Below are 17073 nucleotides of genomic sequence, written 5' to 3'. Positions count from 1 at the left end.
GTGTATTAATTGTGTGATGAGCCTACTGATTTTATATGATATTCTTATAATAAAGATGAAAAACAAACTAATCTCTTGCTATTGAGCCCGTTCTTTATACAACTGTTCATGCACGCATAGATTGAAAAGAAAGTAGCCTTCCAGAGTCACAGCTTCTACACTATCCCTTGCATCTATTTTTGGGTAATGGATATCTGAAGTCTTAATTTGGCTGTAGCATGTGCACATGGAAAGCTGGACAGCTGAGCTTACAGTGGAGCTGCTGCATTAGCTGGTACATTACAGGAAGACTGACACAAAGGACAAAATACCCTTTGAATTGTACCTTCATTTCAATTCATTTTATTGACAAAAAACATGACATTTAATCAAAGAAGAAAAGGTACAAGAAAGTCCTGAGAAAGCAAAAGGGGTGATTTGAAAAAGTTGCATTAATAATTTTGACCTCACTGCAAGCCTTGTTGCCCCACTCTCCCTCTCTGTGCCTTCACAAGGCTGCAGCTCAGAACTGTAGACGACCTGATTGATTAGATATGTTGCAATTGGAAACAGACCAACAAAAGCCATATGACCCACCTCCAATGAGATACTGTACTGGAGTGGCTGAAATGAGATAGTAAACATCCTCTCAATGCAGCCTAGGATCAGAAATAAAGCACAGGCAAGTCATTGACATGTACAGACTCAGTCATGGCATGGGACAACCAACAAAGTGATGTATTTCCCTGAGTCGGGACACATGGAGGGTTTAATTTCATGTCCGGATGCTCAGTCTTTCAGATCAACCACTGTACAGGAGTGGTATGGCTTCATACTAAGAAAAAAATAAACATTCGCTGAAGGGCTTGAATATTATCACTGCTCTGAAGGACGCACATAAAGACAATGACAATCATGATACAAGACAGAGTATTGAAACATTATTCACTCCGAAACAAGAGCAGCTTACATCACCGTTCACAATTATAAGAGCTTAATCATCCTGAAGTTTGTTCATTCATTCATTGGCATGGCAAGAAAACTAGTCTTTTGCAATAGGAGCATAAATGCACATTATATACACTGTTGCCCTCCCCAGTGGTAAAAGCAGACAGAGATGCCTGTCTCTGTAGTTATTAAGGCACTGAAATTCGAGGGGCTGGGGAAATGCAGATCTGGATATACTGAGTTTGTATGCAGAGTAACAGTTGCTCATAACAGAGGATGCAGTATTCATTTGACCACAGAGTACAGTCTCTTTCTGACCAATAATCTTCACAGGCTTACATAACACATACAGTATGTCTCTACCAAGTTCTGATCAGCCATTACAGACACAACACAAACTAATGATATTGTGGTAAATGTGATCAAACTCCCCACATTCAAGGCTATGTACATCCAATGGACTGTCTATATGTAGATATAGTATGAGATGACTATATTGTAAAAGAGGGCAAAAGTGATATCCAGCAAGTTGTTCTCTGCAACGATCGGGGATGTTTTCAATACAAATTCCATAAAAGCGTGATTTAAAACACTGGAATGTGGTCCTGAGATTATAATGGATAAATCAAAAAAAGTGAATCTATGGCCAAGGTAACAGGTAATAAATCTAGCACTGCATTATGTTCGGTGTGTATCCGTTGTGCCATCTCAGAGTCAGGTACTGCATACCTGTGAACATGTAACAACAAACAGTCTTTACATTCCTATGAAACAGACATTTACTCCATTGTCTCTCACAGCCATAGTAAAATATGACCACATTTCCTGCATTTGCACTGAAATGAACCGATGAATATTGAACCTGACATCTCTTGTGTTTTCATATGTGCACCAGATAGTCAGTGAGAGTTTTGTTCTGGCGATGTTCATGATTTGTTTGGTGAATCACACAGAGCCAAGTTCACTGCTCTGTGTGTGACTGGCTGGTCAGGAAAGCCGTGGTAGACTGGAAGACCATCACTGTTATAGGCGTTGTAGGACTTTTCTTCCACGTGCAGCAAATCCCTGTGTGATTGACTGAGGACGGCTCCTGACCGAACGGTTGTCTCTTTAACGTCTGACATCAGTTGACAATTTTCCAGCTCTGGGATTAGTCAAACGGTGGACTCTAGTTGAGATAGGAAGGTTTGTTAGCTTAATGACTTCATGCTGAGGAGTTTAGGACAGATGAGGGATAGTTTGGTTGAGCCTGGCAGCCAACAGAGAGAGTTAGTAGAAGGAGACGTCACATGTCTCGCTATCCTTGGTAGCCATGTCCATGGGAAGAAGGAATCAGTGATGTCCCTTAGTCCCAGCTGGGCTAAATGTTTTACGGATTCATGTTTCTCTGGGGTTTGCATGGGCACATGGGAATTCGCCTCTGGATCCTGGTAGACAAGGGAAGATATGTCAGCCTTGTACATCTAAGTGTCAAATGTCTGACATGAAATAAACTATCTATTGTTGCATGCAGGGATGTAGTGGTAACATAAAAAGCTCAGAAAACTAAGAATTCCATTTGATCATCCCCACAAAGTGAAAAACAACCAATTATATTTTGATATTTTTCTGATATTTTATTTTCTTGAAAAGATGTAATTTTCATGCAACTTACATCAGGCACATACTTCTTACCATAAGGTATGCTATGAATTAAGTAATAATAGTCTTCATAAAGATTTATATTGGCTTGAAATTGTGGTTTTATCCTCCACTACTTCCCTGACTTGTCTGCATTGGCAAGTCATTCTCATATACTGCATGCTTACCGTCCCATGCAGGGCTGGATGGGTCACTGTTTCCTCCTGACCACCTGTTTGAGGTGGAGCTCGCTCTCCGCTGCGACAATAGGCAGCTCATTCTTCAGGTGGTATGAGATGAGGTGGCTTATGCTCTCAAATAACATGTCTTTGGTGCGGACCTTTATGGAGGACAGGAAGAGATGGGGGGAGGGTGTCAGTGATCATGTTGACCAGAGTCTGTATGAGACTTCCGTAAAGCCTGTTTGCCATATTGAATGACAGTCATCATCACGAATGCTCAGTCTACATTAATAACAGCTAATAAAGAATGATCAGATGTCTCCAGAATTAAATGTATGGGCTTCTTTAATTTCTTTGACATCCTTCCTTTCTTTACTTTCTCATTAGACAAATTAACAACCATCTCTGCAATGACAACCAGTGCAACTAACATTTTCCAAAAGTCATGTTTGAGCTAAGACTCACCACTCCCTCGGGGTCGACCAGCAGCAGGTGTTTGGGCAGGCCACAGTGCATGCCGGTCAGGACGTACTGTCCTGGGTTGGTGGTGCTCTCCCGGACCAGGAAATCTCCATCTCGGACCAGGAGTTTCTCCGCGTCTCGCCGGCTCATGCGGCCGTGGTACCAGGCCTCCCTGCGGAGCTGCTCCTCGGTGGGGGCCACGGGGGCTCGCCGGCGCGGAGGGCTGGGCCACTGGTCCTCCAGCACCACCACCCCTCCCCCTCCACCCAGGGCACCAGGACCTCCAGCTGCAGCCGACACACCGGAGCCCACAGCTCCTCCACTGGCCTCATGCAGCTTCAGAGCATCTTCGAAGGGCCCTGTGGGAGACCATGGAGCAGTGACAGACTTAAAATACAAAAACATTAATTCCAAAGCATTCACATGGGATGTATACTACCAGTCAAAAGTTTGGACACACACATTTTTTCTTTATTTTTACTATTTTTCACATTTTAGAGTAATACTAAAGACTATGAAATCAAAAGTATGAAATACCACAAATGGAAATATGCAGTGACCAAAAAAGTGTTAAACAAAAAATCTGGATAAATTCCATTTCAAAGATAAAAAAGTGAGTTTACTTTTCACTATATCCGTAATCATAATACATCACTGCATACCAAGCAAACTCTCAGGACTTACTCATGTCAAATATGTCTTTCTTGGGACTGTCGGGTCCCCTGGCCCCTCTGTGTCCATCGGGCCCCTGGGCCAGTGAGTCCAGCCCGTCCAGACTCTGGGTGTTAACGTACAGATGCTCCTCATAGTCTCTGCTGTTGGGCGGCTGGCCGTCGGCACGCAGGTAACCATCTGACGTCAGAGCTGAGAAAGACAGGCACTATCAATACAGTACAAACTTCTGTGTGTGTGTGTGTAATACATTTTGTAGTTTTATTGTTTGTTTGTTAGCTTGTTGCCCCCTCTATTGGTTAAAATCACCCCTTGAAATATTGAAGTCTAAGAACTTTGTGCACAGATAATGTTATAGCTAATGGGTTTTACATTTCCACAAATGAGCCTAGCTGCATATTTAGGCCAGTTGCAGTAGTAACTGTGGTGGGGGACATATTGTTATGGTCTTAAATTATATAAATATTATTGTATGTAGCCAATAGATCGAAACGCATTCTTCTCCACAATATAAATATAATCTAAAAGTGTTCATTGGTATTTACAGATTGCAGATTTTTAGGGTGTCATCATTCCTCAGTACACTGTGCAGAAGATATTCACATCATCAGTATGGGCAGAGATAAATAACAAAGGCTCTCTGCTGTGGCAATGTTGTCTCATAGAGTAGATTGCTTGTATTTCACAATGACAGATGAAAGATTAGACCACCTCTGCTAAACTGGGGTCAAAGTTTACCAGCCAGTTATTTTGTTCTAGTTGTTATACCTCTGTATTGCCACATGGTGTCTCACCTGAGCTGCTGTTGGTCTCAGTGTCCCAGTGCAGTTCATAGCACAGCTGACCAGAGGGGTAGGACATTGGCTCTCTTCTAGCTGATGAGCCCATCTACAAACACACACACACACACACACACACACACACACACACACACACACACACACACACACACACACACACACACCAAAATGACATTCTTAGAGATCCTGGACACATTTATATGTCAACCTGAATGGTAACTCTTGCATCTCTTGTCCCCACATAATGCTGTTTTGAAGCACTCTATTTGAAATGTTAGCTACAGTATGTCACTTGAACAAGCTGCAGAGAAAGAGGAATGATTTCTCTCACCCATTAGGCAATACAAGAGCCTGGGCTCTTTATGTAATCATATCTTTCGCTGGCAATTATAGTGCAGGCACATCAAGAAGACAGTTATGGAGTATACTTTAACGCTCTGACGGCTGAATTCCATGTAAACAATATGGGGAAGGAGCAGCAAAGCATATCAGTCACCGGTTTATGAAGCAGAGATCAAAGAGTTTAGCCTGAACCTGGCTGTCACTTACTGGCAAAGGTCAGTCACGCGCTACTTGATTTTGACCAGATGTAGCTTCAATTATGTCTGTGATAAAGTTAGAAGACGAGGTTGGAAATTACACATTGCACATGTTTTCTCAGATGCTTTCTTGGAACATCTCAAAATGTGGCAGAGGTGGCAATACTGGTGCTGATTAGTTTTGAGGAAAAAAATATTGTAGAGCTAAAGCTGCAATACTGGAATGCTCTTCCCAATTTCCAGTTAGAGAGTTGATGAAACATTAAATACAATCTTGACTTGAACCTTTATGTAATTTCCAAAATCATGCCTGATTTTGCCGCTACCTTGCTCTGTGGCTGGGTGTGGATGTGACCCAGCAAGGCTCCACCCGGCCTGATCCTGGAGTCCACCACCCCCCCAACAGGAGGCTCCTTCCCTGGGATGCTGTTGTAGTAGTCGTGCTCAGAGGAGTCCTCATCCTCCACCCATGATGGCTCCTCTGTCCTGATACTCCTGAGGGAGGAAAGACAACCAGAACAGTCAGGATCCAGGAAGTAATCATGTGTAAGCAAAAGGAAAAGTTTAATACAGGTCCTACTCTAGAGCTAAATAAGTAAGTAAAACAATATATATGCATGCAATAAGTCAGTGATGTATTCTTTTATTACACTGTGCATGAACATACTAACACTAACAGTACTACTACTAATACTACTACTACTAAAACCACTATTACAATTACTACTACTGCTAATAATAATAATAATTTAAAAAAGGAGTTTTGAATTCTCAAATGGATTAAGGCTTCAGCTCAGATGACATCTCTACATCCGAAGTTATCTATATAAATCTCCTAATGTCTAGAGCTGCTATTGCCGGCAGCAGGATGCTGTTCATTTGAAACCAGAAGAGAAAAACTAGTCTGGAGTTCCTCCTGTGTCCTCAGTGGAACCACAAACACCTGAGGTGGTCTGGTGACAGGGGAAGAAGCCCTGAGCTCTCAATAACAGGCTTTGATATTTGTGAGGATCAGAATTGAAAGATGGATTCTGAGGTAATGTAAGAACAAGGTATCACATCTCCTTCTAATGAACAAGAAAGAAATCAGAGAGTTTTGTATCCGGTTTTTGTAATGCAACTCAGCTCTTTATGTAGGATGCCCAGCCAGTCCAATGCCAAAGTTTGATAACCACCTTGATTGATTAAGGCAGCAGAGTAAACTTCCTCTATCCTCCTTCTATCCTTGCTGCAAATCTTCCTATAAACAATCATGATGATGCACTTTCTGTCAGCTGAATTTGTGGGGTCTCACTTCTTGTAGTTGGCTAGTAGCTGGGCTGTGAGGCTGTGCACAGCAAATTTTCCAGTGACTTTTCTGACAATTTTCAACAAGTGTTGATTGGAGAGTTGTCCACTCATAGAGCTGATATGGCTCTATGAGTATATATAAGTGTTAAATTAACTCTGAGTCAAATTGTATGATTTTGCTGTGTGAAGGTACTATTTAACAGCTATCTCACAGCTCCATGGTGGCTGTGGCTTTGTGAAGGCTGCAGAGAAACTATTTACTATTATGTCACCACTCCATAGAAGCGGGCTGTGGAGATACTCTTTAAATGTTTTCAACTTTTCATGGAAGCCATTGTTTTGGTAGGACTGCCGAGCAACTACTTGATATTATCTCACCTCTCCATTGAAGCCATGGATTTAGGAAAGCTGCAAAGGAACTATTTATCGTTATCTCACCTTTCCATTGAAGCCATGGTTTTGGGAGGACTGTGCAGGTACTGTTTGAACTGCAGCTCGAAGGCTTGGCCAATGGTACTGATGACACTCTGGGCTAAACCGTCTGAGCACTCCAGGATGTGACACGCTGCAGGAAATCAAAGAGGAGAGTCGGTGGGGTAAAGAGGTTTTTCTAGTTGGCACAGGTTTTCAGGAGTAAGCTCCTGGCCCAATATTAATCCAATTAATTGAAGAGCTTCATTACAAAATGTTATATATGTTGATTTTGAGAGTATTTTTTTTGATGGAGGTGATCTCTTGCTCCAGAATATTACAATTGTATAATGTCTTAAGCCAATAACTTTAGTAATACTTCATAATAAGCTTTACTTTCATATCAGGAATTATTTCAGGAGATGGTGTCATTTTTTTCCCAAATGGTGGATAAGTCAGAATGAAACTCAATGAAAGTCAATGGCAGCATCTTGATAAACAAGTGGCAGTGAGACACAGCAGCAATGAGTGGAAACATATCCACACAACACAGTATTGTGCATGGTTATGAAACAGGCAGTGAGGCTGAAAGAGAAGCTTTTCAGGAGATACCTCTCTGATTGACTGGGTCTTTGGCCACATACGCAACATAGTCGGGCGTGTCCTGCAACAGACAGGAGGAAAAACTCAATAAGGCCAGATGAATTAGGGGTATATAACTAAATTAAAGCCCTCGTTGATTCTTTGGTCATGAGATTGGAAACCAGTCAAATGCAACCTAGCCAGATGTACAGTCTGCCAAAAAGTCCATTCCAACAACACAGAAGGGAGCAGGGAATAATACATTGCACTCACTGTGTCTCCCCCAGAGGCAAATGAGATGGACTGCATGGGATGGTGTGCTATCACCTGAAAAGATAAATGGATACAAACAGAGGCAGAGGTTTGCCAATATTCTTCACTGTTTCATCGTATCATTGGTTGAAATGGATATATTCAGACGATTCAGAATCCAAGAGATTCTTTTGATCATCCAATGATGTACAGATTAGGGTTTGGCTGATATGGGTTTTGAAGGCCAATACCAATACTGATATTTTTAGACTGAAGCTGCGGATAGCTGATAGCTGTCTTCCCGATACACAGCACCTTTAAATTTGACCATTTTCACACCAAAAAATTACATGGATTCAATATTTTCCAGGTTGAAAAAGCCTCTGAAATAGCATTTAGATCATGGGACATTAATTCTCTCCATTGAAACTTGCACTAATTGAAATTCTTTTCATCCTTAAGGCAGGATGACCCACAGCACCAATTCAATAGCAGAGGAAATGCTGGGATCCATTAGGCCTATAAACATCCTCCTGGACGATATGTGATATTTAATAAAAGGCTATCAGTCTAACCCTAGCACAGATTAATTTATGGTAGTTTAGCAGTGTCTAACCTGTCGTGTGGTCGGGATGAGCAGACTGAGGCCCTCTATGGAGATATTGACTGCAATACTCATGCCAGCAAAGCGCAGGTTACTCTTCCCCATGATGGACTGGAGAGCTTTGTTCAGGGCCTACATGACAAAGAGACAGTGGAAATTATGGACTAATTATCACACAGTTAATACTCTAAGTTGAGATGTCACATATACTTGTCTTAAGACAAAAAATAAAATAGTAATACAAAAAAACAGGCACATAGATACACATACATGCACATGCATGATGGCCCCCACACACAGACCAAAGACCAAATAGTCAAATATTGATTGCAAATAATTAGTTGCAAATAAATCTGTTTAAACCTACTTGGAGCAGCAGATGGGTAGGGTTTACCATATCAAAACAATCCAGAAAGCATCAGACAAGTTGTCAGACACAAAATGTACTAAATTGACTTTCTGGCACTCATTGTATTGTCCTTTGCAGCAACCTACCCATCTGGTACACCAAGCAGGCTAAAACACAGTTTCAATGTAGGTTAAAATGCTAAGGATTATTTGCAAATACTATCTGACCCAAGTCTGATGCACACATTGCACACAATAGGATTACAACTTTACTATTACCTTCTTCCTCCAAGCCCCCTTCCCACCAGGCACAGCGTCACACAGCCTGTTGATGGCTTCCCTGGTTAGAAGAATGAAGAAAGGTCAGAGGTCACAATACCATAATAGGAGACACTGGCCACTGATCAACTGGCTACTAGGACACATGGATGATGTAGAAATCGTGTGTATTCATGCTGACTGTGCATCCACATAATGAATGATTCAATACAGTGGCAACAACATAAATAAATTCACAAACTTTTAAACAAACAAAGTTTTAAACAGTTGAGCAAAAGTGTTCAGGACTATACAAAATTGCAGCATCACCGTTATGGACAACCTGAGGATAAACATGAACAGCAGCTCTGTGTTCCCTCCCTCAAGCCAAGGTCATAGGTCACAGATCCATAACAGTTCAAAGGTCAAGGAAAGGTTGAGCAGGTCAACTCACAACGTACCAGACGAGCTCTGGTTACCACTGATGGGCATGGTTTATATAATCAAAATCTGAATCATGTCTTCATGAATATCAAACTCATGTCAAACTCACAGTTTGAAATAATAATTAGGTAATAAGAGAAATGTCATTACTCAAGGTAAAATAAAGTGTCTAGGGTTTGTGCATGTCTGTAGTCCGTCTCTCTGCTTGTTCAGGGCGTCATTTATTTCACATTGTTTATTTTCCTCAGTCCAGTTCTCTCAGCCGTTGGAATTTGCAGAAATGGTACATCTTTGCAATGAGGCTGCCATAACTCCTGGGAATAGCTGTCTAATGGGTGTTTATGGGCTTTGTCCCAGTGAGATAGTCAGATATAACGAGGGGACGGGAGTCGAGAACCCAGCTGCCCCTATCAAGTGGCTCGTAAATATTTAAAAAGCAGCGTCCCGGGCCCCATCTCGAGTAAAGGTCTTCTCAGGGATTTTTGAAAAACACCACAATGTTGGAGTGACTCATGTTGACGAGAGGGGTGGGAGGAGAGAGGTGGACTGTTGTTGTTGTTTTTGTCTGCAGTCTCTGTGTCTTTCCTGCGACAAAATGCTGTGCCTCATTCTCCCTGGTGTTGCTGTTTAATGACTTAACACAGTGACACAGCCAGATCTACCAAAGAGCCTACTGTTGGGAGGACACAGCTTCTGCAAATCCACGACTTGAAGTACATTTTTGAGATTCTGAGGCCCACCGACAAATTTGTTTTAGTATTCCAGGACTAAATTAACTGTATGGCAGCTGATTTCTGGGGCCTACAAGTCAACAAGCTAAAGAAATGAGGCCAGCTCTGCACGCATGGCAGGCTCTGACTTTAAAAGGCTGCTTTTGAATTAGATCCACATTGTGTTATGCAACGATTCACATAAAATGTGTTGTAAAAAAAGTTTGTTAGACTGATTGAGTCAATAAATCATAGATCCGTGGCCTAGCTGGCCAGATGAACAGTCGTCTGTTCCCCAAGGATTCAGAGAGCCGGGCCTCTTGCCCTCAGCATCACTAGGGAATTTGGAGGTCTTTTGTAAAGTAGTCAGTGACAAATAGCATTATACAAAGCCATTTGTCAACCACCAACCACCATAACCAACAGAATCATACAAGGATGTCAAACAAAACACATTCATTATGAGTACACTAAACTGAACACAGCTAAGCTTGTTATGTCACGCAATTAATCGTGATACAGTAGATAACTTAACCTGATGTAGGCAGCTTATGCAAAGCATCATTTCTGTCTTTGCTCATCTTTGTTTTGCTGTTTTGTTTTGACCCCCCCCCCATGAGTCACAGCAGACAGTATCCAGCGGGGTGCGTTCATGACGACCACTGCAGCTTTCCACAGTCATTAGCGAACATCATCAATAATAGATCTCCCTCTATCACTCCATCTCTGCTGCCTCCTCCCACCTGCACTTAAGCCTTGGATGCATGGTGGGCTCCGATTACTGGCGATCGATTATGGAGGAGAGAGAGGAGGGTGAGAGAGAGAGAGACAGAGAGGGAGAGAGAGAGAGAGAGAGAGAGAGAGGGAAAGAGGGAGTGGGGCGGTGCACTGCTCCCATGAGGCCCAGGATTGCAAAGAACCCTGCTTTCATAACAATAACATCACATGTAGCATACAAAAACACACAGACAGATATGCTACGACCCATAGTTTTATACTTTAAAAAGTTATGACCAGTCACACCACTGAAAACTGTAGTTCTGTTTGCTACAGTGATACACTGACATCTCTTAACTGGGAGACGCAACACTGTATTGCTGCCATTGTGGAAAAACAGTGTAATGCCAGTTTTGGTTATTTTCATGTTTACTTGAATTGGAATTTAATTTCCACTGTCCTTAACTGTTTGAGCAAGATTTGTGACCTGTGAAATCCACGACTAGAATTTCAAAAATGTTGGCTGTCCGAATGAAAAGACTGCAGGTTTTTCTACATTCCTGAAAAGTTAACTGAAATAAGCTACAGGTTTGCGTGTATTTATTAAGCCTTTTATAATGAAAGCACGTAATTGGGATCGCTCACCAAGTCCCCTTAACTGTCTCTTTCCTTATGACCTGAAATGAAAAGCTAAAATAAACCCTCCTTCTCTCAGATGCTTGAGAAGTACCAGCCCAGATCTGACAGGCCTGATGATAGTGATTTGGTGTCATAGTGACTGATCCTTTTGTTAATCCTATACAGCTCGGATCAAATTCTCCTGACTCACCACAACCATGAGAGATAGTTAACCTCCAACTTACCTCGTCACCTGAGTCCGTGTGTTGAAGTCCAGGGAGCGCATTGATTTCAGCACCTCAATGCAGCCCATGTACTGCATAGACACAGATCGAACAGAGAAGAAAACATGTTTTACCTTACAGTGCTAACAGATTTCAGTCAAGATTAGATGTTCCTTTGAGTTAAATTATGAGTTTAGTGCTTTTAGTGCTGGATTAATCATGGCTCCTTCACTGATACAGGAATAAAAATGAAGAGTTTAATTTCAAAACAAGAAGATATCCAACATTTAAAAAATGTGACACCTCTTCCAAAAAGAATGCTAGCATGAAAACCAAATCCACTATGGAATATTATCGAAGTTACTAGCTTTCTGAAGACCTTTTCTTGCATAATAGATAATATAATCATAACTAAAACCTTTCAAATTGTCTTTTAGCAGCCTTCCCACTCTTCCAAGGAAACACTTCTGGGGGAAACACTGCTATACATGATATGTAATCTACTGTTGGTAATTGTGAGTTTTGTGCTTTGTAATCTAGCTAGACTCCACATGTAGGCCATTTAAGTGTACTCCAGTGGCTAACAGCCAGCTGAGTGGCTTCCTAATGGCCGTCAGGTTGGGGTGCTAATGGCACCTTGACTAGATTAGCAGCACTAAGAGCTGCAAGACATGGACGAACTGTGGCTTTGCAGGCCTCTGAGGAGTATGAATGTGTGTGTGTGTGTGTGTGTGTGTGTGTGTGTGTGTGTGTGCAGGTCATGCATGTCAGGATGTCCTGTACTAATTTGCGAATCTGTGAGGTTTTCATGCAGGGATGCAGTGGAGGGTAAATTCACATTTTTGTTGGTAAAATAGTTGACCTACCTATTTCAGCTAATGCAAATCTTTATGATAGTAAGTAGTATCAGACTTATTCATGAAAATTGGCTTTTAAAAAGGAAATAAAAGATAAATGAATACTACTATATTATTGTATTCAGATCCAACATGCAGTACGCATGAATACTGAAACTGAGAAAAATTACTTCAAAGCTCATCTCCTGTTCTGACAAAAGGATTTGGGTACAAAATATAGATCATTTGTGTGATGTGTATCTAAACCCTTGTCATAACCTTTGACCGTTAAAAGATACAAAAAGTAGCTATTGCTGTTTATTTTTGTAGGCAATATTGGTGATTGTTGATCACCAACTGGAGGTCATAGTTTACCAGCCTTTTACCAATACATCACTGTTTCCATACATGCCCTGCTTTAAACAACACTCCATAAGAGAGTTCTACTCATATCCCATGATGTCAAACTCTTAGGTCGTAGTAGCTTGGCTGATTTATTTTGCCTTTGTCAGACTAATTAGGTGCTACATCATTTACATCCTGCCTGTTCTAATTTGGTTCAAACTCAATCAATGTCATATTTAGAGTTGTTTCCAAGACTGTTATTGAGACTGCAGCAGCTTAGAGACAGACCAAGCAGCAGCCACACACACAGCCACACACACACACAGCCACACACACACACACACACACACACACACACACACACACACAGCAACCCTTGAGCCTGAGAGCTTAATGAGCTTTCTAACCAGATTAGGAGACAGGGGGAAGTCTTCCATCAGGGAAATTGTCTCTCCTACTCTCTCTTTTTTCTTTGCCTCTCTCTGTCAATGCCTCCATTGTCACACTCTCAAATTTGCCGATGCAATGCATCCCCTCTTCTATCACTCTATCTGCACTCCTACCCTTTCGGCCAAGTCTCTAACACACTATTCTTGTAACCAGGGACACAGGCTTTCCAAGAAGCATTCCTCAGAAATTCAAGGAAATTGGCTTTTTCTTTTGAACTTCCCTGCATCATGGCTGCCTTCCTTGAGGGAAGTGATATCTATTTATTATATTAGCTTATGTAGCCTGGCTGTCAGTGCTGTAGAAGACATCCTGTGCTCAGTTTATTATCTCATATCTGCTTATCCAAGCTCCTTCTACTACTAACGCAAGGCCAGACCAAGAGGCATGTTGTGAATGGATGGATGCACAGATGGACGGATGGATGGACAGATACTGTGGATAGCTGGATGTTATCAGACAGTATCTGGATGGTGTAGATAGCTAATGATGGTTGACACTGGTTGAGGCTTTTTGCAAAATTGGGTACACATCCTTCATAGTTTTTTGCACTTGCCACAGCATATTTGAGAGCATGTGACTGACAAATTTATTCAGTGACCTTTCCACTTGCAAGAACATCATAGAAGGGGCTTGCTGCAAATTAGACTACTAGCAGTAAATTGTTCTACATTGGCTAGAAAATAGCACTGTGTGATAGCTGGCTGATTTTATAATTGGAAGGGAAATACTGTGCACCAGTTGAATGGATTGTTAGCTAACTAAGTGTATAAAATGATAGCAGGCTGGTTTTTATGGCTGTTTAACTGATGGCGGGTTTGGCAGCTGCAGGGCTCGCTTGATGGGTGCATTGCGGCGCCCCGGCTGTCAAAGATGGCAGATGCAGGCCAGACACAGCTGCCTGGCCTGGCTGCGTGGGCACAGAGGAAGTGTCAGAGAGGAAACAAACGCTAAGGATCCTGTCTGAGTCTGTCACCTCCCAGTGGAGGAGTGTTTGTGTATGGTTTTGTGTGTGTGTGTGTTTGTGTGTGTGTGTGTGTGTGTGTGTGTGTGTGAGAGAGAGAGAGAGACAGAAATAGAGACAGAGAGAGCTGTGGGCTATGGTGGCTGTGCAGAATAAAAATGGCACAGCGCAGCAGAAATCTACTGTCACTGTGACACTAATACATGCAGCAAGTGCTCCTCCCTGCATAGATTTACCACTGAGTCACACACACACTACTGCTCAAGCAGCCATGAAATCCGTTTTGCACATTAGCTCACACTGATAATCTAAAATTATTACAGTACACTTGCAGTTGACCACAATAAGATGTTAATAGGTCAGACTGATAAAATATACTATGCATCTGATATGTATGTATCTCCAGTGGTGTTTTCTTGCATGTTTAACGGAATAACATGTTAGTCAATAAAAAGACATTAATCAGACATGGTGTTAATATGAGAGGAGCACTTGTTGTTAATATGAGCCTAGGGAAGCCCCTGCATGGTGTTGAGAGCTGAAACGTACTCACCGCTGATCCTAACACAGATGGACCCCTCCCAGCCCCTGCCGTCCAACCCTTCTCTTCCATTTCACATGATGCAAATGACTGTGATTAAATGTAATTGAATATAGGAATGAATGGTGCCTGTGTAATGCCATTAGAAAGTGTGCTTGGGCCCTAGACTGGGCTAATCAAGAGCCATGTCATTAGTTTGAGGCTGGAGGAGGAGGAGGGGGGGAGAGAAGTGGTGAGAGGGGCGGAGGCGAGCGGGTGTGGGGGATCGCTGAGGGGAGATCATTGACATTGACGTCAAGCAGTCTGCCTGGGATGGTAACCCTTTGTGAACACAAATCACTAGAAGGCTGATAAAGATATCTCTTCAGTCACTGCACAAGCCGCATGGCTTTCATAACACAAAACGGCTTATTTCATGTATAATCAATGCCACCTTTCTGTCAGGAAAGACGGTGTAATTTCCTATTTCTGGAGCCTGATCTTATTTGTGATAAAAGCTTAAGGAGAAATATCTGCATCCTATTCTGTATAAAGAGCATTCAAGCATACTATAATGATGACAATACTTATAAGAAGATTGAGATTCATTGTGCTGATGCATCGTAAATCAAATTTTAAATCTAAAAGATAAAATCTTTTCTCATTCCACACATTAAACAATTAAACAATCTAGCAACCACACAAAGCATGCCACTCCCACATGCTTCCTCATATTGGATTTAAACTACAGCTCATTTAACTGTAGTCTTATTTATGTTACACACCATTACTAAAACAGCCACCAGGCATAATGTTGTGTCAGGCATAGGTTACAGGCACTATATAGGGACGGTTATTGTATAACTATAGTCTCTCATGCATATAACCTATGGTAAACAATACGGTAGAGCAACAACGGTCCTGATAACTATAGTCCATGCATGCATCATATAATTCCATTGTTTATCTCTCCACCCTGAAGCCTGTGTGCTGCCCTGACGCAGTCTCCCAACCAGCCACACCAAGCCATCTATCTGGATTAAATTATGTATTCCTCAGCCCGCACCACATGGGCTGCATAATAAACTGCCTGGCACTGTGGTGTCCTTTTGTTTCCCACCCAGATAGAGAAGCCTGGAAATGGGGTCGTTAATATTACGTGATACAATGGTTCCTGTGAGCAGGCAATTGTACCCAGTTGTTACATCATGTGCGAGTATTTACATTTGAAAAAAGTTAGTACTTTTCTGGTTTGCTTGTAAAACAACATCAGACTTGTTAACAAATTTGAACAAACAATTCAAAACCTGATGTAAACACTATCAAACTGTTCTGCAAGGAAACAAATCCTGAATTAAGTGAATGGTTAACTTCCATTACAATGAATGCACACAGTGAAATAAGATGAGAGTAGTCTGTAAGAGTGTGCATTGACTCACCCTGACAATATAGGAGGCTCCTGGTCCTGCAATCTTCTTGTCGGGGTGCAGCCAGCCTTGGGATGGCTTGTGGATGAAGCTGCCCTTCTGGTTGAAGTCTTCTCCCCCCAGCCACATGCCTTCCACTCTTGTCCTGCGGCTCATTCCTGACCTGGAGCTGCTGGAGCCCCCGGGGCTCCCTGTGACCTCCATGGCCCCAAATCCGTGGCCCCCCGGACCGGCTGAGCTGGCTAGTGCGGCTGCTCTCTGCCCTCGGATGGCCTGTAGGGAACAGGGGGTGACACACACAGGGTCACAGGAGTTAAGCACCGCAGCTAGACTGGCCACGGGGCCACTGACTGAGGTCGCACCACCGGGCCCGTGTGATGATGAGGAGGAGGAGACAGAGGCCTGGGAAGGAGCTGCTGCCGCCTTGCCCGAGTCCTTGCTAGAGCTGGAGCTGGAGCTGGAGTTGGACGGGCTCCGGCTGAGCAGGGAGTTGGAGAACTTCCACTGAGGCATCTTGGGGATGAGCATGCAGAAGGTGGTGGTGGCGTCCTGCTCCCCATCCAGGCAGGGGGAGTCGGCCAGGGCCGCGGCCCCGGCAGAGGAGGAGGACCTGGCGCTGGGATCCAGAGGAGGCAGGGGAGGCAAAGGCAGGCTGGGGGTGGAGGAGGGGACCACCGGTGTGGCCACCACTTTGCCGCTCATGGCTAAGCTCTGCATCAGGTCGTCGGAGGAGGTCACAGAGTCGTTGCGAAAGCGGCCATACTTTGGCTTAAGGAGCATGCCCGGAGGAGCCGCCTGAAGCAGGGGCTGAGAGGGGGGATAACTGATAGAGGATGAGGGGAAAGGGGAAAGGGGAGGGGGAGAGGTGTAATGG

The 17073-nt window shown here is 42.9% G+C and overlaps 1 protein-coding gene across 1 annotated transcript; it reads right to left on the bottom strand.

The window, feature by feature from the left end:
- Nucleotides 1–2236: 2236 nt before the first annotated feature.
- shc2 (SHC (Src homology 2 domain containing) transforming protein 2) lies at nucleotides 2237–17003 on the bottom strand. Its single transcript, XM_071920498.2, has 13 exons — nucleotides 16212–17003; nucleotides 11682–11752; nucleotides 8969–9029; nucleotides 8354–8473; nucleotides 7759–7812; nucleotides 7516–7567; nucleotides 6931–7057; nucleotides 5519–5697; nucleotides 4658–4753; nucleotides 3876–4055; nucleotides 3195–3550; nucleotides 2736–2887; nucleotides 2237–2354 (listed from the first exon to the last, which is right to left on the bottom strand). The coding sequence occupies exons 1-12, from the start codon at nucleotides 16977–16979 to the stop codon at nucleotides 2759–2761; spliced, it is 2193 nt and encodes a 730-aa protein (XP_071776599.1). The 5' UTR covers nucleotides 16980–17003; the 3' UTR covers nucleotides 2237–2354; nucleotides 2736–2758.
- Between the last annotated feature and the right edge of the window lie 70 nt (nucleotides 17004–17073).

The sequence above is a fragment of the Centroberyx gerrardi genome, chromosome 9 (genome assembly GCF_048128805.1).
Source record: "Centroberyx gerrardi isolate f3 chromosome 9, fCenGer3.hap1.cur.20231027, whole genome shotgun sequence".
NCBI lineage: Eukaryota > Metazoa > Chordata > Actinopteri > Beryciformes > Berycidae > Centroberyx > Centroberyx gerrardi.
Note: the sequence above shows the minus strand (reverse complement) of the source record. Positions and strands in the feature narration are given on the sequence as shown.

Coding starts and splice junctions, on each gene's coding strand:
- shc2 (XM_071920498.2), bottom strand. CDS start 16,979: ATGCTCCTTAAGCCAAAGTATGGCCGCTTTCGCAACGACTCTGTGACC. Junction 7,813..8,353: donor TCATCCCGACCACACGACAG/GTTAGACACTGC, acceptor TTATCTTTTCAG/GTGATAGCACACCATCCCAT. Junction 3,551..3,875: donor GAAAGACATATTTGACATGA/GTAAGTCCTGAG, acceptor GGTCTCCCACAG/GGCCCTTCGAAGATGCTCTG.